Source organism: Podarcis pityusensis (genome assembly GCF_964106645.2).
Source record: "Podarcis pityusensis genome assembly, chromosome: 3".
Taxonomy (NCBI): Eukaryota; Metazoa; Chordata; class Lepidosauria; order Squamata; family Lacertidae; genus Podarcis; species Podarcis pityusensis.
The window spans coordinates 73,164,168-73,190,176 of NC_138026.1; the positions used below are offsets into that span (position 1 = coordinate 73,164,168).

A 26,009-nucleotide genomic window follows, 5' to 3' on the forward strand; every position below is an offset into this window, starting at 1 on the left:
CTTCTCTCTTTCTGGCACTTTCCTATATAACCCTCCAGTATCTCACTACTACTTCAGTTGAAAGGTTCATGGAGTCTAGTACTTGAACCCTAACAAATACCATCACTAATCCTGATACTAACTCACCTCTGGCATTAGCGAACTGCCATTGTAATGGCAATTGATTTATTGCAGAAATCAGACTGGGTATATTCCAGTGGGATTTGTCAAGCATTTGTAGAACTGCAATTGCTGCATGATTTCAAATGGAATGTAATTTGAAAACAACAGCACTGGACCAAAATTACTTCAGATTTGGGGAGGCTTGAAAGCTGTCGAAAGACTGTGGTAAATAAAAAGTCTGTTTGTTTAGAGATTCTTGCCTTGAAATTTGCTAGAGGGGCAAGTGATCTCTTTTTTCACCCCCTTTGAGTCTTGTAAATCTTGGCTTGAGAACTATCACTTCAGTTCCAAGGCCTAAAAAAGGTTTTAGGTTTTTATTGCAAGTAAAGCACAATATTTCATTTCACCGTTTTGAGTTCCTTCGCCCTTATAAAGCCTTGGAATCCTTTTCATATGGATGATTTTGGCTACTGGCATTGGAGGTATGAGAGCATGGTTATTGCATGGCAACTGCTTGCTTTACTAATTGGTTTGAAATGTGAAATTGGTTTTATCAGTTTAAAAGAGCAGATGTTTGGCTTTCCTTTCCACTTTTTCTAGTTCATAACATTTACTTTGCAGTTCTACTTCTTGGTTTGCTAGTAACAGCCAACATATGTAGTTAATATTGCCACCTACCTGAGCCTTGAAGCAGATGGTGTGACTGCACTCATTATTTTCTGTAACCAAAATGTATCATGTCAATCAAGCTTGGGATGGAAGAGGATGTTGGCAGTCTATCAAGTTGACTCGGCATATGCAGATAGGTCGGGAGATGTGTAGATGAAGAGTCTTCTACTGGTGGGTCAGGACACACTGCTGATCCACTACTGATTTACTGTTTGGGTAAAAGATTGAAGTCTACTGATCTAGCCCATTCCATATGAGAGAGCATCATTGTTCGTGGCAAGGATGGAAAAGAGCTGGTGTCATACTGATAGTAAACTGGAGGTCACAGAAACATGTGTGTGTTTTCATGTGGTATTTACAGTACAATCTCATGCATGTTTACTCAGACATAACTTAGACATAACTCAGCACTTTAACTGGTATTGTGTGAATGTGACTCAATGGAAGTTCTAAGAATACGATGCCCAAGTGACAGCATGATGACTCAACTGTGATTACCTTGTTCAACATGCCAGCCAGCTAACCCATAGCATAATAATCTAGAGTCAGACTTACACTGCACAATTCTTGCAGAGTTTGGAGAAAATGAAAGACAAAGTGCGAGATTGGTTACATTACGCTCAGATTAAAGAAGTTTTTAAAAATGATAAGAAACTAGGGTTCCAGGTGGAGAAATCGAAATTAGAAACAGAATTGTTAGAACCAAAGATTAAGGTACTTTCAAGGATGTATAACTTGCTGTTGAAATGGAATACACAAGATGAAACGGTTAAATCGGCTATGATAAGGTGGGCACAGGACATTGGGCATAATATCATGTTTGAGGACTGGGAGAGGTTGTGGAGCAATGGATTGAAATTTACTGCATGTAACGCTCTGAAAGAAAATGTAATGAAAATGATTTATAGATGGTATATGACCCCAGTCAAACTTGCCAAAATTTACCACCTGTCTGATAATAAGTGTTGGAAATGCAAAGAGTGTGAGGGAACGTTCTTCCACCTCTGGTGGACTTGCCCTAAAGTGAAGGCGTTCTGGGAAATGATTTATAATGAACTAAAAAAGGTATTTAAATATACCTTCACTAAGAAACCAGAGGCTTTCCTTTTGGGTATTGTCGGCCAAGGGGTGGCAAAGAAGGACCAGACATTCTTTATGTATGCAACAACAGCAGCAAGGATACTTCTCGCAAAATATTGGAAAACTCAAGATCTACCCACACTGGAAGAATGGCAGATACAACTGATAGACTACATGGAACTAGCTGAAATGACCGGCAGAATCCGTGACCTGGGAGAAGAGAGGATTGAGGAGGACTGGAAGAAATTTAAGAACTATTTACAAAAGTATTGTAATTTGAGTGAATGCTAAACAAGATGCTAGATCAAAATAACTGAGCACCACTAAATTTAGAAGTTTTTTTTTAAGAAAATAAGTAAGACTGTGAAACTTAGCTCCTTTTGAGAATTATAAGATTATGAAACATAGAAGGGATATAAGAATTTAAATAAGATGATAAATTGCTGACAAAATGTTACAACGATGAAAATGGGAGCGGGAGATGTGAGGAAGTCCAAAGAAAATGTGAAAATATGTTAAGATCAATGTTACATTGCTTATTATGTTTATCTTTATTGTAAAATTTAATAAATTGCTTTAAAAAAAAAAAAAATACACTGCACAATTCAAAAATGTAGTTGGACTGGTCACATCTCTGTTAAAACAAGGACTGCCGTATCAGGACTGGAACTACATCAGCATAGGGAAAGTGAGTTTAACACTTCCCTCCTGTGCCATTTTCAGCAATTAAAGTTACTCCCCTGTGCACGGCTTCTGTTGGTTGAGATGCTATATAATATAAGCAGTAGGACAAATACTTCCCCAAACAGCAGGTTTAATTCCATAGAATATAAGTCACAGAAGTGCCACGACAGCAATGCCTCTTACTTGAGGGGGTGCTCTTGTTTCTTGTTGTTGTCATCCCCACAACAAGTAGAAATGTATTTTCAGGCTTTCCTCTCTAATTGGCTTTCAAAAAAATTACTTAGGATTAAACTGATAGATTCCACAACACAAATTCAAAAGTTTAGATGAACCCCCCCTGTCCTTTCTGAGTGCTGAGAAAGCATACTTTGGATATGGGTATAGATTTTGGGCTATCTATTCATCTCTCTTGTTGCTATCCAGATTTCTGCTAGATGGACCAACTGCATACAGCTGTGTGTGTGGCAGCCCAAGTGCTCAGTTCACTGCACTCCCACCCCTCCAGATTGTGCCATTGAGGAACCATATATTAAAGGCAGGATATGGCTATGTGGTTTTTGCAGTTTGGAAGGTCTAAACATCCCACTTTGTGGTGAACCTTTAAGCATACATTTTCTTTTCGTTTAGACTTATATGATGTATATGTTTTAATTGTTACCACCCTTGTTTTCTGTTAGGAAACCGTCTTTGTAAAATGCAACCGTCCCGGTCATGCTTTGATAAACAAGATGTTCCAGTATGAAAGGTGGGTGGTCTTGAGAACCATTGTGGCTTTGACTAAAATATATATGATTTTTAATATGAGTTGATAATGGGACTCTTACTGTTCTGAAGACATCTTGCATTTGCTACTTCCTCATGAATCTTCAAGACTTACAACTATGAAACAAAATGAAATTCTGAATTCTCTCTGAAGGAAGAAATGTTTTATTCTTCTATATTTGAAAAGTAGATTGTTGCCACTAGGGTTAATCTGGTGCTCAGATGAAGATTCCCTTCACATACATGCTGTTTCTCCATGATGTTTCCCCATGGAGCTATTACTATTGCAGTCACGTAGGGGACAGTGATAATATAAGTGGATTTAGGGAACAGTGTGGCTTAAAATACCAATACAGTGGTACCTCGGGTCAAGTACTTAATTCGTTCCGGAGGCCCGTTCTTAACCTGAAGCACCACTTTAGCTAATGGGGCCTCCTGCTGCCGGAGCACAATTTCTGTTCTCATCCTGAAGCAAAGTTCTTAACCCAAGGTACTATTTCTGGGTTAGCGGAGTCTGTAACCTGAAGCGTATGTAACCTGAAGCGTATGTAACCCGAGGTACCACTGTAGATCGATGCATGGGGATAACAACCAAAGACACACATATTTTGGTATCTGCCCTCAGTTAATGGGTTAGAAATAGTTGTCCTATTCTGCTTATTTAGTGCTTTTTACCAGTGCTATTTACCAGTAAATAAATGTCTTCACACATTCTAAGTATTTCATTTTCTGATAACAACTGAAAAATATTACTATGCCAAGATCCAGCTGCCTTATATTCCTGTCATGGGTAGTGCCTCCCTGATCAGTTTGTATGGATGAAGGACCCAGTTCTTTATATTTTAGTACAGGAGACTGTGTTACCAGTTCAAAATATTGTTACACGATGTTTCCGTGTGCTCTGGCACTCGTCATCATGTCCCATTGCTCCAAAAGTGGTTTAGTCATGCTGGCCACATGGCCTGGAAAGCTGTCTGTGGACAAACACTGGCTCCCTCGGCCTGAAAGTGAGATGAGCACCGCAACCCCATAGTCGCCTTTGACTGGACTAAACCATCCAGGAGTCTTTTACCCTTTTACCTTTACAGAACATGCCATATGTGCAGCAGTGTGTGTTTAGTTCCTTCCCCACCACCCGCCCAAAAAGATGAAGGTTAGAATAGTAAATCCTTTCAAAGAATGTAGCTCTTGGAAGTGTGTTTTTCAGTGTCCCCACGCAGCTTATTCTTATAAGCAGAAGAGCATATGGTTCTTATGAACTTCAAATGTCTATTTTTTTAGCAGCTTTTTAGTGGAACTAATAAATGTCGAAATGCTTGGTTCTATTTCAGCAGGAAAAAAAGATACAGCTTTTCAGTATTTTATGTTTTTTTCAGATACTTTTATTAGTGGATAGTAAATAAAACAATAATGAAACAAACTAAAAACGGCTTTCAATGTTCAGGATCAAATTAACATTAAAGAGCATGTGGCTGGAAGAGGGAGGTAGACCAATGTCATTTTGCACGAGCAAGTCGCTTGAGATTGCTTTGCGTTCATTAACTGGAGCAGGAAAGCAGATCTGAATTGTTCATTGACACAAAATGAAGCTAGTGTGCCTAATTACATCCCATTTAAACACCCATCAGACAGAACCTTAATGAAGCAAGTTCCATACCACCATGCAAGCATAACCCCTTAGAAAATGTACTGGTATTTAAGAAAGTAAAGTTTTATCCTGTGAATACTCTCAATAGTTTTGTGGGAAAACTTACCCCCATTAAATATTGCACCAACCCTAAAACACATACTGCTGCTGTGTTCTAATACTGAGAGTTTTAAGTGGCAATCACTCATTTGAACCCATGGCATTCCTAGCAGAGATCAGCTCTTGAAGACTGTGTTGTCTTATTACCTTAGGCAGCTACCTAATAATGGCATGGTGTTAAGTTACCATTTTGTCTTTAGGGATGGGTGGCTGTCAGTTTAGGTTTCTCTCAAGTTTCTCATTTTTGCAGTATTAAGTTCAGTTCTCCAGATCCGTTTGTAAGGGTTTTTTGTTTTTTTTAATCCTCATGAATTTTCATCAGCATTTTAGTACACATTTCTCCTAATAAGCACATTTTTGTAAGCACTTTTTCCTGATATATGCATTTTTGCCAAGCAGTTTTCCCTAATAAAATGCATTTTGGGTTTTAGCTTTGTTAGTAAATGCATTCCATGTACACTTTACCCTTTGTACACATTTTTTGGCAGCAAAAGTCCATTGCAAAATTCAGAGGAGTGCCAATTTATAAAGTTGGCTGTGTTTCGGTTTGCTTATTGTTCGGGAAACTGTGGCATTAGATAGGTTCACACTGAAATGCAAACTGAATTAAATTTCTCCCCCATTCCTATTTGTCCCACCTCATCATGAGCTCTGCAGCAAGCCTCTGACGTTGTGTTGGCCCATAATCTGAATCCACATCGGTCTGTTTCCAGTGTGGTGTGGCGACCATATGATATGAAGCAGCCATATGATATTCCACTTATTTCCCCACCATGGAAGGCAAGCCAGGTGTTGATGAATACTGACTGATCCATATACATCATCTAGATTCTTGCAAAAGTACCAACTTGGTCATAACTATGGTACCTAACTGTAGGCCTCCCTGCCCCCAGTCACAGAATTCCTTCCAAAATCTCAGCAAAGCCACCACAGCACAGATGTTAAAAATGAAGCTAGAATCCAAGTAATATGCTTCTGTGTGCAGACATTAAAATAAAAACAATGGGGGGGGGGACTGAATGAAAACATATCACAGCCTAGTCTGTGTCTCTAGAAATAGCTAGGATTTGACAAGGTCCTCCTTGGCAATGTCCAGAACACTTTAGACTCCTTGCATCTGGCTACTGGAATAGAATTGTGGCTCAACTCTGTTTAATTTCCTGATGTCTAAACCAGCTTAAGAGTAGGCGTGAGTAATTCCCTTCCATAGATCTTAGTGCTGCTGAAGAAATTGTTTCACAATATTGGAGATTTCAGTGAATAATGCTGCTCTGTTCTTTGTTCTTCTTTCTTCACTGCTAACATTCCCAGATCATTTTGCCACAATGACTGATTTGTATTTTACATCTACAGAGTTTACAGTGCTTCTGATTCTCAAGTGACAGTGTTTGCAGATGTAGCCCCTTTGCTAACATCTCTGTTGGATGGGTGAGTTGAAAAGGGAAGGGAAGTGCTTCTAACAGGGTATCAACAGTCTCAAAGATAGTCTGTTTCTTAAAGAGAGAGAGAGAAAACACAAAGGCGTAAACGCTACCAAGGAGTTAATGCACCTGCCACAAAAGTAGGGAGTCCTTCTTTTCTCCTAGACTTTGATATGGTACATTAAAACTATGATGAATTAAAGACCATCAGAAGAAACAGCAAATCTGGTGTCTTGCTATAGGCATCCATAAGTTGCCTCTTTTAGGTCCATTTAGAAAACAACAGCACCATGTCCTAGAAGGGAGGGGAGGAGGTGTTAAATGTTCTTTCCAAACTTCCTACTACCAAGTTTTCTGCTAACTCCAGTGCAGTTCTGCACGCAGATTAGGGAAGCATCTTCCCCCTTAAGCCAGTTTCTGTTTAAAATAGGTTCCCTGAAACATGGCTTTTTTTCTTTGCTTCTCCCCCCTTCAGCCATTCAGGAAATGTTCTGTTATTGGAAACAAAAGTACTTCATGCCTTTTCAGGACACACCATTTAAACAAAAGCAGATTGTTTGTCTGGAAAAGATGAGGTCCCTCTACCAGCCATGTTTTTGATCAATCTCCCATCTGTAAAATGTGGAACAGGCGCAGTGTTTTGACTTTGAGCTTGCTGCCTCTTCTGACCGTTTGTGGTATGAGCCATGAGTGATCTGTAACATCACCTTATGAGAAAGCTGGTGAACATTTCTGCACTAAAGGTGTAAGCGGGGGTGGGGGGAATTGTGTGGTTGATGCTGGATGTTTTAAATTTTGATAGTCACCTGGAACTAACCTGTTTGAAGTATAGTGAAATTGGATGTAGTGGTTCTCTCCACATCTTAGATGAAATTCTGGATCCCTCTCTCTCAATAGGCGGTCATGATTCACAAACTGGTCCAAATGAACAACGGCGCATAAAAGGAGCCTACTGTTTTTTTCTTCTTCAAGCAGTGCCTAGCTTTACTTTCAGAAAAGAGCTTGAATATGTGGTTTCTGCTTCCTGAGTTCACAATGCTGGATCTGCAATACCTTGTAGATTCTTATCCCTTTCCCAGGACCAGATCCACACACTTTCTTTCCTCTGTACGATATACCAGCATCCTCCTCATCTCTCATTTTAAGGGGCTATCTGGAACACCGCCAGGAGATAACTTAAAAAGGCAAAACTATCTAAATTAAATGTTCAGCTGAGTTTTGCAATCTGGGTCAAAACAATGGGAAAAGGTGGAATCTTATATTGGGGCAGGGATGGCCTGTTAAATCTTGTGAGCTGTACAATACAGTTCTAGCTGTGCCATAAATGTTTTGCTCACAATGTCTGTTTCATTTGAAATGGTAAAAAACTGGTTTCAAAAGTTTATGAGGGATTGAGCAATGTAATGTTATGCCTCTCTCTCTCCCTCCCCCCCCCCTCTCTCTCTCTCACACACACACACACATTCTAGCTATGTGAAAATCCTGGCTGCTAGGCATATTGAACTTCAAATGTACTGCTACTAGGCTTCCATTTAAAGAACAGAGAATGCTCCTGAGATTGCAGATAGCTCTTGAAAAGTATCCCTTCCCAGCAACACTGATCATCTTAAACTGGCCCATATCACGAGCTGAAAGCATCCTTCCAGATGATTCTGCAGAGTTCTGTGGCTGCTAAATTGTATTCCACAACTTGCCTCCATCAAAAGTAAACCAAGGACTCTTGTTACAAAAGGAAACAGCCCTGTTCTGGAGCAATTGTCTGTCCTTGCTTGTCCCCTCCCTTGCTTCCCTCACCCCGCTCCCATTTTCCTGTTTTCTCCATAGAAGGGAAGGAAAGAAAGGATTTTGCCCATCCATTCCAAGTTGATTTCTTCTCCCCACTGTGGAATTTCCAGGAGGGGTGGAGGGAGGGAGAGAGAGCGTATGTTGCAGTGTTTTGGAATTAGCAAGTTGTGTGAACTTTTGTGTGAAGTTATTAGAAAACTGGAAAATGAATTTTCTTCTCAACAGTTTCCAGCTTCGATCAATAGTAGCTGTTGGCTTTGAGAATCTTGCTTTTCTTCTTTGCAGGTACAATGTATGCATTATGGCTTACGGACAGACTGGAAGTGGGAAAACGCACACAATGTTGGGTCCACAGTCTGAGAGTAATTTCACTTTCTCCATGGAAGACCAGCAAGACTTAGGAATTATTCCTAGAGCTAGTGAAGAAGTATTCAGGTATGGATGGCAGCAGATGACAGTGTTATAGTTATTTATTTCATCTGTTTAGTCCATTTAGTATCTTCCTCTCAATTCAGAGTTTCTCAATGTGCAGTACAGCAGTTGCAGCCGGGGAGACGAGAAGCAGAAAAAAGCTAAATGCAGTCTTAATAGGTTCATCTCTCACACAGAGTGTTCCACAACTTCAGGAACATTATGGAGGATTCCTGCTCTCCTGTGGTCACCAACCCAATGACTGGTGGATCTCAGTACTCTGAGTAATCCATGGAATGGAAAGACAAAAAGGGTGGGACTTCATTTCCTGTGGCTTTTAATTTTAAATAATTATGAAAGCCCATTTAGAAAATGCCAGAGTAGACATTTAAGCCAGTCATCAATCTGCACAGATAAATCAGTTGACGGCAAATTCTTTCTATTTTCAGTGTACAAAATTAATTACAATTCTTATTTCAGAGTATTTCTGCACAAGCCCATCTCTGTTGCAATGTCTGATATTTCCCCTCCTTCCTCATTGTTCTTTGTGGTTCTCAGTCAGGGCTTTGTGCATTTACTGTACATATGTTCTTCCTTCTCTTACAATTATGAGGCTGTTCTTTGAATTTTGGGGGCAGGCTTATTTAAAAAATAAAAAAGCCAGATGTGCACACAGGAAGCCGCGTGCCCCTTCAGATATAGCCAGGAGCATGCAGGATTACTGGCAGTTAAAATGGAAATGAGTTTATGTCACTGAGGCCTGGTGAATCACGGCATTTGTGCATAAATAGGCTGAAATGTATGTTGAAAAGATAATGAGTTGCATCCAGAGATCCACCAACAGAATAAATTTTGGTAGTTGTGCTGTGCTGTAAACTATTGCACAAGAGCTAGTAGAAGACTTTGCACAGCACAGACTTGGCTCAAGCATACAACTTGAGCTCTTGTGCAAGAGATTGCTCAATACCTTGTTGCTAACAGACCCCGTATAAAACTACACTAGTATACACCTTGAAAAAACCCCTACTGCTCAAGCCAGTGTGGTGTAGTGGTTAAGAGCGATAGACTCGTAATCTGGGGAACCGGGTTCGCATGTCCACTCCTCCACATGCAGCTGCTGGGTGACCTTGGGCTAGTCACACTTCTTTGAAGTCTCTCAGCCCCACCCACCTCACAGAGTGTTTGTTGTGGGGGAGGAAGGGAAAGGAGAATGTTAGCTGCTTTGAGACGCCATACAGTAGTGATAAAGCGGGATATCAAATCCAAACTCTTCTTCTTCTTCTATTTCACTTACAAAAGGGCATGTTTGGATCCAACCCAATATGTTCTGATCAAAGTGAAGGTAATTGGTATCAAAAATCAGATTAACTGGACAGATTACAGAAAATTACATGGGCTACTGGTACTATAAAATACCATGCAAAAAATTGGTTAGTGTAAATATAACCTCATTTATCCTCACAGGATTCCTAAGAATGGTTTATTCTTGGTAATAAGTTCATCGTGAATATTCCCTTCTGGTTGTCCCATATGTGAAATGGAGAGGGGGCAGGGACTGAAAGAACTCTAAGCCACCATGCAGTCTGTTGTAGGGGCAAACAAGTAAAGTCTGTGGCACAGAAAGGTTGTGTTACATATCTAGTGGTTGTTTGAATTTTTAAATGGTGTTTAGAGACACGGGGCTGTATCCAAATAAGTTCTAATTGGAGTAGACCCTTTGAAATTAATGGACCTAAGTGAGCCATGCCCATTAAGTGGATCTACTCTGAGTATGACTAACATGGGATACAGCCCATAATATGCGATGTTTTCAATCCCTTGCACATGTGCAGTAAGGCTTGCCTCTTTTACATCCATGTGCACCTAGGATGGATTTCCCGTACACAGGACAGTGCAACTTTGCTTGTCATCTGTTGCTTCACTGCCTGCCGTAGCCTGATGACCCACCAATGCCATTTGGAAATGGCTGAGAACAGGGGTGGAGGAAAGGGGTGCAGTGGGTGTGGTCTGCCCTGGGTGTCACCACTGAGGGGGGTGACAGAATGCCAGGCGGCACTCACCGTGGTGCCTGCAGTGTGCCCAAGCCATGCGTCTCTCCTAAGAGAGACGTGGCTTGAGTGCGCACAGGCTCCGCGCTGCCCAAACGGTCCGCCTGCTGCCTCCTCCCCCCAGCTATAGGGTGGCTGAGTGGAAGGAGCCAGGCAGACTCTGGAGGCCCTGTGGTGCACCCCGCCCCTAGGGGCAGCTTGCCCCACCCCTGGGCGTGCCACCCCTGGCACCCAAACAGCTTCTTCCACCGCTGGCTGGGAACGTAAACATTAAAGATCTTGCAGTCGTTGTTGGCATTGCTAATTTCATCAGCAAATCTCTTTTCCTTTTCAAGTTCTACTTTTTGCACAGATATTGCAACTGTGGAGCCTGTGCAACTGAAGCGTATTGTCAACAGAGTTGTCCCAGTATATCACAGCCACAGCATAATGGGCTGGGTTTCTCATGCATGCTCATGGTTAGGAAGTTTGGGGTATTTAGATAAGCGCTTAAGTCAGGCTTTTAAGAGTCCCCTAGATCACAAGCCTAGTTTATTCAGGGTTTTGTTTCAGTCACTAAAGCTCCCCCCACTCCTTTTTCAGACTCCTTTCAGAAAAGCCGCTAGGAAGCCATTGGGTTGAGGTTTCTGTTGTGGAAGTATATAATAATGAAGTTTTTGATCTTCTGGCCAAAGACAGCTATGGAAGAATGAGTGGTGTCAAAAGGGACATAATCACAAATAAGGAAGGAAAAAGTGATATCCCACTTCTTACCCATGAGTGAGTATTCTTGTGCATCTGTGACCAAGAAGTCATGCAGCCTGTGTCGGTGACAAAAAATGCTAATCTGTATAACATTGTTAAGATCAACTTGCTTTTCATACTCATTTGTTACTCGTTAGCATCACTGCAATATGACTATTTCTGACCGTGTGTGTGTGTGTGTGTGTGTGTGTGTGTGAAGACATATTTTCTGAATGTTCCCCCACCTGGGGATCTCTTGTCAGCTAATGTTTTTCAGGATTTGGAGTGTCTCAATCTTATTTGCTCTCTAGGCGGGGAGGGGAGGGGGACATATTGTAACTTTGCCTATACTTGGAAATTCATTATAGTTGAAAGCAGGAAAGGGTTTCAGGGTTTTGTTTTGTTTTGTTGCTTTGAAAACAGTTTCATATGGTAAAATTCCACAGAAAACCATAACTGTTTTTATTCCCAGTGGAAATGTGATTTCCCCCCTCTCTTCTTAAACTCCTGTAGTCACAATACACAACACAAGCATTTCTTATGCTTTTTTGGGGGGAGGGGGGGAGGCCTAGAAGGCAGACACAACAGACCTTTTATTTCCTTCATAAACTATAATATACTACACCCACAAAAGAGATAATTTAAGACAGTATTTTTGTCTGTGGGTTTCACTAACATAAGCAAACCACTCAAGCTTTGTTTATGTGGTTCTGTATTATTGCCAAAAATCCTTGATTAAAAATACACCAAATGTGCTGGAGGGTTGAGCAGACATAATTCCCTCTGTTTGGTTTTGTATTCTGCATAAATTGATCACCCCACAGAAAATTGGGGACCACTGACAAATTTTTTTAATGGCTCTTTCTGCAATCAGGGATCTGAACGTTTCTGAAGTCTAATATTCTGGTTCAGTGGATTTTCTTCATAATGTTTATACATAAGGACAAAAAGTTTAGGATTCAGTGTAATAAAAACCAATTTTAAAACAATAAATTCATGATTTATTTGGAAGGAGAACGGGGAAATCAGACTTTGTAGAGTTGGAAAGGACCCTAAGGTAACAGCTGAGCAGACCAAGTTATCACAATATTGAGAAAGCATAGCTGTTGTCATCAACTAATACCATAATTTCTAGTGCCTGGTCACATGTTACATTTTTCCTGCTTGGTTTGCTCTGCCAAGAGATAACTCTTACATTTATTTCTTATTGGCTGAAAGGGTCTGACTTGATTTGAATGATCATATTTTGGCTTATTCAACTGAGATCTGCTCAACCCTTTGGTTATGCATGGAGCCCCTTCACTTAAGCCATGTTTAAACCAAGAACCCTCTAATCAACCAAAGCATGGCTTCCTACTTTGGAAAAAGGCAGGCTATTATACCAACTTCAAGCTGTGGCTTAATATTTTAGTTTGTTCTGAAGCTGGGAACCTTCATTTCCTAATTAAGATGAAACAGGAAACTGGTTAATTAGAGGCTTTTTGATCTAATCTGGTTCCTGGCAAAGGGAACAGTTCAAAAGCTCCTCTTGCATATCTCAGCTAAATAAGCTAAGATATGGTCATCCAAACATGGTCAGTGGCTAAGCACTGACTACAGAATTCACTAAAAGAATCTATACAGTGACTGTAGCCTATATTTTGTGTATTATGAGGAAAGATGGTAGTTGCCGTTTGATAAAACTAATTTACCAAAGTAATAGATTCCCAAAGTCTTATTTATCATCTTTCTCACCAAATTGACCTACCCCAGTTCCACACAGCCATAGGTCAATTAACTAAAGTATTCAACTTCTGTGATCCTCCTACAATCCATTGCCCATGCTTTCTCTCCAAGAAATTCATGGCTTGTATTTTAAATCTTGAGGCCTGTAGTATCACTCTTGAGTCATCCTTGTCCTGCGATTTAGCGAGAGAGAAATCTGCTGCAAGCTGGAATATGTGTCATGTGGTAGAAAACTGGCAAGCATAAGATCCCCTTTTTCTTCCCATTGTTTGGGAGGCTTTGCTTTTATTGCACTTTTTTATTATGCAGTTTTTAGAAATTTCAGGGAAGAGAAAGCTCCTTTTATAGAAACGTTTATGTGTCCAAGACACACACTCTCTCTCTATATGTATATACACCATCCTGCTAGATGTATAAAAAATGTGTCTTAAATTCAATGCATTTAGGGAAAACATTAATAAACACATAATATTAAGTATTTATACAAAAAAAGCTGGAAAATGAAAGACAAATCAAAACAAAATAAGGGAACCATGGTGATTGGCCACCCTTACTCTAAAGAGTCGAAAGTAAGTTATGGGGGTTTTGAGTAGTGTTTCATCTATAGCCAAGGAAGAATGGTTGTGCTTTTCCTTCGGAGACATTGCACACTGGGAATTTGCTCTTGAAACCTTCTGGCACATAGGCTACCATATTGGTTACATTCTCCTAACCTGATTATAGAAATAGCATGTTGATATCTGGTGGGAACCAAAGATGCTGTTTGGTTTTTTTTGGCTATGCAAAGCAGGTGGGTGCTTTTCTTTGCGTTTAGCCTTTGAGTACCTTCCCTCTGAGCGAACGTTTGCCACCATGGTGAAAGGGAGCTGCCTTTGAAATAAGAGCCAGTTCTTTCTTTTATAGATTGAGCAATCTGTAATACCAATCAATGGGTATTGAGTCCCATTTGACTCCCATGTGGACCCAGAATGTAACTCCTCAGAAACTAAACTTGCAGCCGTCTCCCACCCCATGTGGCAGATGCTTTTCATGCTGTCTTCAAGCTGCTGATTTTGCATGCAGGCAACTGTCTGCAGCACCCTTAGACGGAAGTGTCTGAGAGTTGAGGGGAAAGGCACCTCCAGAAATGAAAATAGGACGCTGACTTCCTCAGAGGAGGGTCTTCCTCCCGTCTTCCTTCCCTTGAGAAAAAATGAAATTCTGTTAAAAACATAGAATTTCTCTTTCTAAATGTTGGTGTGCTGTCAGTTTCTCAATGACATTTCTTCCTTCTTGGGTATTATTAGGTATTCAGATGATATTTGGGACATATGAATAGCTAAGTCTCACTACATAGGGGAAAAAATAAAAGAATTCCTTCTAGTAGCACCTTAGAGACCAACTAAGTTTGTTATTCGTATAATAATAATAATAATAATAATAATAATAATAATAATAATTTATTATTTATACCCCGCCCATCTGGCTGGGCCTCCCCAGCCACTCTGGGCGGCTTCCATAGAAACCAAAAATACAGTAAAATATCACACATTAAAAACTTCCTGAACAGGGCTGCCTTAAGATGTCTTCTGAATGTCAGGTAGCTGTTTATCGCTTTGACATCTGCTGAAAGGGCGTTCCACAGGGCGGGCGCCACTACCAAGAAGGCCCTCTGCCTGGTTCCCTGTAGCTTTGCTTCTCGCAATGAGGGAACCGCCAGAAGGCCCTCGGCGCTGGACCTCAGCGTCCAGGCATAACGATGGGGGTGGAGACGCTCCTTCAAGTATACTGGACCGAGGCTGTTTAAGCTTTCATGTGCATGTACACTTCTTCAGATACCATGCACATGAAAGCTCATGCCAATAGCAAACTTAGTTGGTCTCTAAGGTGCTACTGGAAGGAATTATTTCATTTTGTTTCGACTACGGCAGACCAACACGACTACCTACCTGTAACTAGTACTTAGGAAAAATTAGTTTAGGAAACAAATCTAACTAAGGCGAAGTCAGAAAAAGTGATGAGAAAAATCTGACCAGTTTTATTTGGGTTGGCATCCATGACAGAAGAGTGATGCTCTCTCCAGACTGAGATGCTAGTTTGTAGCTGGCAACACATCATACAATATTATATTTTTTTAACAGCCGACAGTCTCCATATAATTAGGTTGTTTCACAATTCCTGTTAAACCCTGCATTTCAGTTGGAGGTGCTGTGCATAATTCAAAGCAGGGAGGAAACAAGATGAACCGCGCACTGCAATTGTTTTTGCATGTTTAGCGACGTCTGTTTCACCTTTAATCTCTCTCTGTGCCAGGTTCCCAGGACGAACAGAAATCCTGAGATTTCTTTTGAATGCATACATTCATTCATCTTAGATTCAGAAATGGTTTTTTTGTGTGGCATGTTCTTCCTTTTGAGCTTCTCAGATCTGGATTTCCTCATCCTGTTCTTGGTTAAATTAAATGAATACTCTTGGAGGAATGTCCTCAGAATTTGTGTTGCAAAAGATGGTTCCACTGTTATTAATCTAAATCACAGTTGTACAAAACTATAGTGTCTTGATGGACAATGAAAGTATTCAAGATTGACACCTAAAACTGTCAAAATGTTATTCATAGTTACCCAGATGTTGTTTATCATTGACCATGATTGTTACAATTTAAATCAAAGCATCAAGGTATAAAATTGACCCCTGTATCTTAATAACTTAGTTGTTTTACAAATGCACCATATAAAATATGCAGTTTTAGTACAGATGCTTTAGGTGGTGGTGGGGAAATGGAAACAATATTTAGGACAATATGAGACTCCAGGGGAAGTGAGCAGATCTGTACTCATGCTTAAATTGCAGCATTTTTAAAAATCCTGCAAAAATGTTTTGTTTTGTAAGGCCTGTTGAAGATGCTGTGGAGTTTTTGGAACTAGTTAATAAGGGCTTACAACTGAGAGTCAAACACCCGACACTTGTGCACGCTCATTCCTCGCGTTCTCATCTTGTGATAACCTTGACAGTAACCACAAAGGCTGACTCAGAGGATAACTTGGGTAAGTTGCCTGTTTCTAGAATACCTCTAGGATTGTCATGGAAGCCACTACCAAACAAAGTATTTGCTTTGCTTTTACTTCATATCTAGCCTTTCAACCAGATCAGAAATGTAATTGGCTAGTCTGCTTTAATGCTGACATTGAATTCCAATCTGAAACTCGCTGCAACCATTTCCTATTATTTAAATTCAAGCTGCAGAAAAACCTGAGAGCCACTGGTTAGGAGAAATTCTGGGACTAACATGTGGGTGCTCCTTCCTAGCTATACACTACATTGTATAGTGTACATCTCATGACTCCTGCTTTTCCAGTTTTAAGTTAGGTTTGTTAAATTTATACCCCTCCTCTTCTAGTCAAAGGCCTAGACAGCTCATTTCTATAGAATTCCATCACAAAAATTGAACTATAATAAAATAATATTATAAACTGTTATGATTACTGGATCCACCCTTAGTCCTAACCCAGAAACTGAACTGAACAGATTCCCCACCCCTCCTGCATGTCTTACTTTGCTTCTGTGGAGTCAGAAATAAACTTTTCTCATTATTTTTCTTTCCTTCACCCAGCAACTCCTTGGGCAGGTGACCGTTTGAGTCCAAAGATGGGTAGAAAACATTTCCTCACTTCTCCTTGCTCAGTGAAAGATGACAAGCCCTCCCTTCCTTCTAGAGCTTCTTCTCCGACGCTGTTTTTCAATGAATCTACAGAAAAACTTAAGCGAATGAGAACGAAACTGCAGCTGGTGGATTTGGCTGGCAGTGAATGTGCTGGTAAAGTAGCCTTTGGGACAAAACATTTCCACACTTGTGAAGGTGGAAACCTACCTTGGGATCGGTTTGCATTGAGTAAATTTAGCTAGTTCATGTAGAAGCTGTGGACAACATATTCCGCTCCAAGGACCACATCTGAAATGGATCTGGTTAAACTGTTACTGTCAGGTCCGTGTGCCTGTTGAGTGTGGACTGGTTACTTGAGATCCATAAAGTGCTTAGCCTGCAAATAACAGCTACAGAGCTCCCAAGCAGGGCTCCAAAACTTTGACATACCTTCAAGGTTTTATTTAGTTACAATCTTTCTGATCTTTTGCTAAATTACCGTTGTGTTTTGGTGCATCCCATATCACACCAGAGTCATCCATTTGCCTTTTAACTCCCCCTCTTTCATTTTTCCTAGAATCCACTGATGCCCTCTTTCCTGATCTTTAAAAGCTGGTCTGGGTAGAGGCCCTAGTACCAAATATTCCTTGAGTGCTCCCCACCCCTCCTAAATTGAGTATTTAGTTAGTAATTTACCAAATACCAGTGACGTATTGCATGAAAATTTGTAGCAGTTTCTGTCTCTAGAGGAAGTGTTTTGTATTCAAACAATGGAGGAGGAAATAATCCATTTTTAAGATGGATTCTCCCCTCTCCATGGCCTTCAAGGCATCTTTGAAGCTTTGCCCCCAACACCAATAAGCTAATTGGCACTGAAATCGCATATTCAGAAGATGTTGCTCTTAGCACTGTTCAACTGACAGGTGTCAGTCACCTGATATCATTATGGCATCAGGTGATGGGTGCAACCACACACCTGTCAGATTTGATCCTCGGGGCAGCTAAGTATCTGGCCCACAGTCAGATTCAGTTCCCAACCCCTGCAATACAATGAGCTTTCTTGGGTAGTTTTGGAGCAAAGGGGCATTTACTTTGTCCATTAGCAATAATGCACGCCATATACTCTTTGAATAGAGATGCTGCAGGCATCCTCACTTTTGACTTTCAGGCATCTTTCAAAAACTTTCTAGTGCCAAAAGGCCTTAGCAGTTGTTGTTGTTGTTTAAAAAAGAGTAGCCATTAATTTTAATTTTTGATCGGTATTGCATTATACTGTTGTTTTGCCTAAATTTAAGGCCCAGCTCCTGACCGTCACTGATCTTGGAGCATAAGTGTCAGGGAACTGACATCGGAGCTAGAGGTGGAGGGAAGGCTCTCTGATGATGCTGGAGAAGGGCCCAGCAGGGAGAGAGGCAGCTCAGCAGATGGGGAAGCAATTCAGTGCAACACCAGGGATAAGGAGGGGCTGATGGGGGAATCGGTGAGAGGGCTCCCAGACTCTTCACCGGACACCAGCGGGGAGAGCACTGGTCCTCCGCTACCCACGCCCTCCCTGCGCAGAAGACTTCCGCGCAGAGAAAGTAGGAGGAGACTGGGTGTCAAACAACTTTTATGTTGGAAAAGGTTTAAGAAACGCCCACTGACGGATTCTGCTAGCGACTGAGGCAGCCACGAATTGAAGGGCTGTCCAGACAGAAAGGTTTAACAAGGCAACATAGCCAGGAGAGGCGGCAACTTACGCACGAGCAACCCCATACCATTACAATAAGCAAAGGGGGCACTCGGTGACATAGCTGTTAAGAGGGGCCTGAATTCCCCAGTTCCCCTCCTACCTTGATGCACAGTCACAGTTCAGCACAAAGTTTGTTCAGGCTGCTGCTTAATAGGTATTACCTTTCTGGTGCTAAACCACCTAGGAATGCCTGCAATTTAAAGCTCACAAATGATTTAAATACATCAAATATTTGTCCAGATCAACATAATTCAGTGTGGCTTCTTCAGCCTCCTTATGAAAAACAATACCAGGAGGGATGTTGATGCATCCTGTAAGCAATTTCCTGTTTTCTTTGGCTCCCTCCCCCCTCCTCCCATGCTTTCTTCCTCTTCAAACGCAGTCCTTTCAGAAACCTGATTATTTATTTCCTAAAGGACAAGCTTCCTTACCAAGAAAAGCCTCTCAGTCAAATGCAACATTCCCGAAATAATGTTTTGAAAACTGAACCTATGTTATGAAAGAGCTCTTTACGTTGCTGCCAAGAGTTCTTTTCACTGGTCACATTAAAAAAAAAAAAACAACTATTAAAAGATACACATATTATTTGTTGTGGGTGTTAAAGCTTTCTTCTACTTCCCTCCCTTTTAGCCAATATACAGTTGAGCAATCCTGTGATGTTTCCACTGCTTCTTGAGGGCAACCATTTGTTGGTCTGTTCTTTTGAAAGACCAGATCTCCAGGTGGCACCACTCGGCATCATTAATGAACTGCAGTGATTATCGCCAATTTGTCTCCGCTAATATTTTACATAATAAATAGGTTAACACCACAATCCTAAGAATGTTTATTCAAAATTAAATCCATCTGTGTTCAGTGGGACTCACTCCCAAGTAAATGGGTTTAGAATTGTAGCCTAAACTCTGCTCAATTTCTGGAAGACATTTTTTTGCTTGGATAAAATCACATCAGCTTTTCCATTTAGACTACAGTGGTACCTCAGGTTAAGAACTTAATTCATTCTGGAGGTCCGTTCTTAACCTGAAACTGTTCTTAACCTGAAGCACCACTTTAGCTAATGGGGCCTCCTGCTGCTGCCGCGCCGCCGGAGCACGATTTCTGTTCTCATCCTGAAGCAAAGTTCTTAACCCAAGGTACTATTTCTGGGTTAGTGGAGTCTGTAAGCTGAAGCGTATGTAACCTGAAGCATCTGTAACCCGAGGTACCACTGTATTTAATTTTAATGGGTCATCATTTTTAATTGGTTTTAAATGCTTTAATTGCTTTTAATTTGCAGCACCTTAAATGGGGGTTGTTGTTTTTATAATATTATATTATTTCATTATCTGCAGCAAATGTCAAAGATGTTTATGTATATTTTAAGGTGTTTTAAAGGTGCTTTTATTGTTTACTTTGTTGTACCACCATGAATGGTGGTTTTTATCTATGTATTTTTGTTTCTTCCGTCTTGTTTTGTTTTTGGGGTTGAACATTGAGTGGGGTGGGGATTGGTTTTGTTTGGGCATAATTGTTTTAGGTTGTTTTGCTTTCTATTTGGTAAATGGAGGTTAGTATGAGGCTTGGGATTGCTACCGTGGAGGGGCGAGGGAGGTATGGCGGTGGGGGCAGATGTTATAGGCGAAGGGGATCGAGATACGGATATGCTCGTACCCCTTCCAATCTGCGCCCCATCCCGAGAGACGAGGGTAGGGTGAGCAAGGAGTACTCACCTCCTTCACTGGTGCTGTGCAATGCCAGGTCTATAGGCAACAAAACCGCTACCCTGCGAGATTTCTTTACCTCGCAGGGGGTCGACCTGGCTTGTGTGACGGAGACCTGGGTGCGCGAAGGGGTAACTGTTACCTTACGAGAGATGGCGCCCCCGGGTTTCTCCGTCCTCCACCAGTCACGGACTGTGGGCCGGGGGGGAGGGGTGGCAGTATTAATCCGGGAAGATTGTTCTTTCAGGGCTCTACCTTCGCCATCGATCCCCGGCATTGAATGTGTTGGCCTAGTGTGGGGCTCCGAGGAGAGCTTGGCTGTCTGGCTGGTGTACCAGCCACCTAGCGCACCATCAGCCACCCTGTCAGGCCTGCTGGAGGCAGTGGCCGGCTGGGCCTTGGAGTTCCCTAACCTATTGGTATTGGGAGACTTCAACTTCCACGCTGATGCCACTCCCTCCTCACAGGCTCTGGACCTGGTGTCTTCCATGGCGACACTAGGGCTCTCCCAGTTTGTTTCGGGCCCCACACATCAAGCAGGCCACACGCTGGATTTGATCTTTGGCGCCGGTATAGATGTGATCATGTCTCCTTCGATGAAGGTGCCATGGTCTGATCACTACGCTCTGAAAGCCAGGATTGACTTTCCACCCCCACCCTGCTTAGGTGGCGAGCCGATTTGGGCTCGCCCGCAGAGGCTGATGGACCCTGATAGATTCCGTCAAGCCTTGCGGGACCTTGCTCCCCCTGGCGACTCATTGACTGAGCTTGTTGAGGGCTGGAATACCCAGCTCCTGGCAGCCATCGATGAGATCGCACCTAAGCGCCCTCTGCGACCCCGCAGAAACCGGGCTCCCTGGTTTACCGAGGAGCTTCGGAAAATGAAGCGGGACCTCAGACGGCTAGAGCGAGTATGGCGGGGTGCCCGTGACGGAGCCTCAAGAACATCTTATAGGGTTTTTATGAAAACCTATGAGATGGCAGTGAAGGCCGCTAAGAAGTGTTACTTCTCGGCCTCCATTGCATCCGCTAGCTCTCGCCCGGCGCAATTATTTAGTATAATTCGGTCTTTAACGTCCCTTGAAGGACAGCCAAATTTAAATAACAATCTGACACACAGCTGTGAGGCATTTGCGAGCTTTTTTGCGGAAAAGGTCCTGTTGCTCCGCCATGACCTCCCTGCCAATTTGGATACAATAAAGGAACTGGAGGCCCCTCGACTGTCCTCGGGTCCAGTATTGGACCACTTTGACCGGATATCTCCAGCCGATGTGGACAGATTCCTCCAAGCTGGAAAGCCCACCACCTGTCCTCTTGACCCGTGCCCGTCATGGCTGATTAGAGCGTGTCCAGACGAGGTGCGGGCCCCCCTGGGGGATATTATCAATCTGTCCCTTGGCACCGGGATATTCCCAGGGGAACTGAAGGAGGCAGTGGTGCGTCCGCTCTTAAAGAAAACATCATTAGATCCCTCAGATCTATCCAATTACCGCCCGGTCTCGAATCTTCCATTCCTGGGTAAGGTGATTGAGAGAGCGGTTGCTGAACAGCTTGGTAGGTTTCTGGATGAAACATCTGCTTTGGATCCATTCCAGTCCGGCTTCCGCGCTGGTCATGGGACCGAGACGGCTCTGGTCGCCCTAACAGATGATCTCCGCAGGCAGCTGGATCGAGGTGGGTCGGGGCTGCTGATTCTTCTAGATCTGTCAGCAGCCTTTGACATGGTCGATCACGAACTCCTGGACCACCGCCTTGCCGACGTGGGGATCCAGGGCACAGTCCTTCAATGGCTGCGCTCGTTTCTCTCTGGTCGGGGACAGAGGGTGGCGCTTGGGGGGGAATTGTCATCGCGCCACTCCTTGGTGTGTGGAGTGCCTCAGGGTGCGATTCTCTCCCCGATGCTTTTTAACATCTTTATGCGCCCCCTCGCCCAGCTTGTCCGGAGTTTTGGGCTGGGTTGCCATCAGTATGCTGATGACACCCAACTCTATCTGTTGATGGATGGCCATCCTGACTCGGCCCCAGACACACTGACCAGATGTCTGGAAGCTGTGGCTGGATGGTTACGTGGGAGCCGGTTGAAGTTAAATCCTTCGAAGACAGAGGTCCTCTGGCTGGGGCGGGACGATATGGGATTGAGGGGGCAACTCCCATCTCTTGCGGGGGTGCAATTAGTGCCAGCACCGTCCGTTAAGAGTTTGGGTGTAATCTTCGATACCTCCCTTTCTATGGAGGCGCAGATTACAGCTATAACAAAGGCGGCATTTTTTCATCTCCGCCAAGCTAAGCAGTTGGCTCCTTACCTCTCTCGCCCTGACCTAGCCACTGTGATCCATGCGACGGTCACCTCCAGACTGGATTATTGTAACTCGCTCTACGTGGGGCTGCCCTTGAGACTGACCCAGAAACTCCAGCGGGTGCAGAATGCCGCGGCGAGACTCCTTATGGGGTCTTCGCTGCGAGATCACATTCATCCGGTACTATACCAGCTGCACTGGCTCCCGGTGGAGTACAGGATCAGGTTTAAGGTGCTGGTTTTAACCTTTAAAGCCCTATACGGCCTAGGACCCTCGTACCTACGGGACCGCCTCTCCTGGTATGCCCCACAGAGAAACCTACGGTCTGCAAATAATAACATCCTCAAGGTCCCAGGCCTCAGAGAGGTTAGGCTGGCCTCAACTAGAGCCAGGGCCTTCTCGGCTGCGGCTCCAATCTGGTGGAATGCTCTGTCACAAGAGACTAGGGCCCTGCGGGACTTGACATCTTTCCGCAGGGCCTGCAAGACAGAGTTGTTCCGCCAGGCCTTTGATCAGGGCGCAGCCTGACTCCCTCCTCTGGCAACCTGCACAGAACTTTGCTTAATTGGTTGCCATCAATTTGATTTAATTAATTTTTATAATGAAATATTTTTAGATTGTGTGATTATTTGATTTTTTGATTATTTGATTGTTGTTAGCCGCCCTGAGCCCGGCTTCGGCTGGGGAGGGCGGGATATAAATAAAATTTATTATTATTATTATTATTATCAACAACTTTTGAGACTGGTATACATGTCTTATCAGAGTCAACATTGGTTTATTATTTATTTAAGATGTATACATGACACTTTTCAGGTGAACATCATAAGGCGACTTATAAAAAAGCGTTTAAAAATATTAATTAAAATTTCATAATAAAACAGCAAAAAAATGCAATGACTACAAAACCTTTTTAAAAAAAAAGAAGGGAAAGTTTATTGATTTGTAGTGTATTTTTTGAAAGCTAGATCTCCTCCTTCAGTAGGGGAGGGAAAGACCTCGGCAGAAACACTATAAGCTAGATTAGGCTTCCTCAAACTCGTCCCTCCAGATCTTTTTGGCCTACAACTCCCATGATCCCTAGCTAGCAGGACCAGTGGTCAGGGATGATGGGAATTGTAGTCTCAAAACATCTGGAGGGCCGAGTTTGAGGAAGTCTGAGCTGGATTGTGAGTGGCTCTCTAAGCTTGTCTGTCTTTTCTTTCCATATCTGTAATTCCTCCCCTCAGGAAAAATGGTCCTCAGGTATCCCTGTAGGTTGTGGGAGGGAAAGGTCAATTCAGCTGAAACAGGTTTTGTTTTATTTTAAGTGGGTTTGTCCCATGTTGTCAGTGCCAACTTTCACCCCTTGTGAATGTATTAAAATAAAATGAAGTTGACCTGGTAGAAACACTTCAAAAAGTAATGAGAACCTCTGTATGAGAAGTGTACTGTATATCCAGGTGTCTGGAAGCATGGAGTTGTGCTCGTTCTCACTGCTCTGTTTTCTTTTCCTGTGCACTAGGCATGTCTGGTGTGACCGGGTCAGTCCTGAGAGAGACATCCTTCATTAACCGCAGCTTGTCTGCTTTGGCCGATGTGCTTGGAGCCATATCAGAACAGCGCTCTCATGTGCCATATCGAAACAGCAAACTTACCCACTTACTTCAGGATTCCATAGGTGAGGAGAGCTGGCCTGCATTCAGCCTTTCTTCCATTCAGTTTGAAATTCATCTGTGTGAGATATTTCTCACCTTGATCTTAAATTCAAGAAACCCAGATGGTGATAAAACAGGATGCTGAGTCAGACGTCTTCTGGCTTTGGGGTGTGCTTTCCCCCCTGCTTAAGCATGACTCTTCAACTTTGGCAGCTATGCAGCAAGCATGCATTCAATAGGTAAAAATTTGTCCACCATTGCATTGCAATGAGGAGAAAAGCTGCACCTGTTGAAGGTTTACCTGTTTGGTACCTACTAAAGACATGGAAGCCTTTCCACACATGCCAAAAATTAGCATATGCATATTCTATCTATTTGGCTGGTTCTTTATCTTGTGCACAAGTCCTTAATTAGGCAAAAGAAGTTGAACTGAGAAAAGGACTGAAGTATACTCAGGTTGAAACAAGCCCAAAACAGTGTTTGTGTGAACTGAGATGTGCATGTGTAACCACCTTTCATTACTAGGCATATATGTTTTTTCTATCCTGCTCCTGGAAAATGTGAAATTATGAATAAATTTATAATTTCATGAGGTGAGAACACAATGAAAAGCGTCCTCTCAAATTTAAAATGTGATTATCAGGAAACCTGGGTTCACTCAAACTTTTGAAAGAGTGTCGCCATTGGCATGTTCCTTAAATCCAGCAAAGTTTTTAATTTAACTTTATACTTAAGCTGCTATTTCCCCTGCCCACACCATTTGTGGGACCAGCCTTATTAAAAGACACAACCCAGCAATTTCCACTAGGTCTACGGCTTCCATTACGAGGCCCCTGGAATTTAATCTTTGCACTCTGATTCGGAGGTGTACAATTTTCTCACAAACCTTACTATCTCTTCTGCCAACACTCCCCTGCAGATGCAGACACCTACAAATACAGTCATATAGATATGAAAGAGCTGCCTTTGTTTCTGCATACGCCGATATTGTTCTGCCCCTGGAATCTTCTTCCTCAAAGGCAGTCGTTTTCTGTGCATGCCATTGTGGCTGGCCTGCTAGCCATTTCAGTCATCTTCCAACTAGAAACACGTAAAAATAAAAGGGTGGGTGCACTTCTTACATTGGGATTCACATAGATAATCATGCCAGAGTTAGATTATGGCCTTGCACAGCAGCTTACTTAAAATTAGTGTTTATTTAGCCCTTCCAACCCTACCCTAAATAAATGCTTTGCCTTGTGAAATGGACAAGATTCACTTTGCAATTTATTGAAAAAAAAAATCTGTGAATATGTATGTCTTGTTTGTTCTTCTTAGGGGGCGATGCGAAGTTGCTGGTGGTGCTGTGTGTCTCCCCCAGCCAAAAGTATATCACAGAGTCACTGCAAACCCTGGGGTTCGGATCTCGCGCACGGCAAGTTCAGAGAGGGCACGCAAAGAAAAGAAACCAACCAGCGCTGAGCAAGTCCAAATAAGAAACACAACTCCTGTGGATTGAAGCATTATTAATGAGTTCCTCAGACTGAAATGTATCTTGTTGTCATAAAGCTGAAAACTGCCAGTTAAAATAAGCACTCCATATTGGCAAGCCCTAAAATTGCTTGGCAGTGTGTCTTTGTTCCAAGAATAATTGCATGAGTTAACAAACAGCTACCACTAAGGGTAGATGAGCATGTCTATCATTCCTTTTTGGGAGAGCAGTGGGATGATGATGTTTTACAAGGCAAATCATTTTGGAATAGCAAAACAAGGGCAGAACCCCCCACGGCTGAAATCTCTGTTACTTAGTGCTGCTAGCTAACAGAGCAGAGCAACAAGAGAATGCCAGACACATTGCGGTGCACAGTGGGTGGCATCTACCATGAAG

General features: G+C 42.5%; 1 protein-coding gene across 2 annotated transcripts in view; it reads left to right on the top strand.

Annotated features, from left to right (window-relative positions):
* Window positions 1–25,739, top strand: part of KIF25 (kinesin family member 25) — a 46,801-nt gene extending 21,062 nt beyond the window's left edge. For both annotated transcript variants that reach the window (XM_080999817.1, XM_080999816.1), the window contains 8 exons: window positions 3,213–3,280; window positions 6,398–6,472; window positions 8,536–8,685; window positions 11,292–11,468; window positions 16,026–16,180; window positions 16,747–16,950; window positions 24,010–24,165; window positions 25,460–25,739. In XM_080999817.1, the coding sequence (XP_080855943.1) occupies window positions 3,213–3,280; window positions 6,398–6,472; window positions 8,536–8,685; window positions 11,292–11,468; window positions 16,026–16,180; window positions 16,747–16,950; window positions 24,010–24,165; window positions 25,460–25,617 (1,143 nt within the window). In that variant the 3' untranslated portion in view covers window positions 25,618–25,739. The remainder of the gene's footprint in view (window positions 1–3,212; window positions 3,281–6,397; window positions 6,473–8,535; window positions 8,686–11,291; window positions 11,469–16,025; window positions 16,181–16,746; window positions 16,951–24,009; window positions 24,166–25,459) is intronic.
* Window positions 25,740–26,009: the final 270 nt, after the last annotated feature.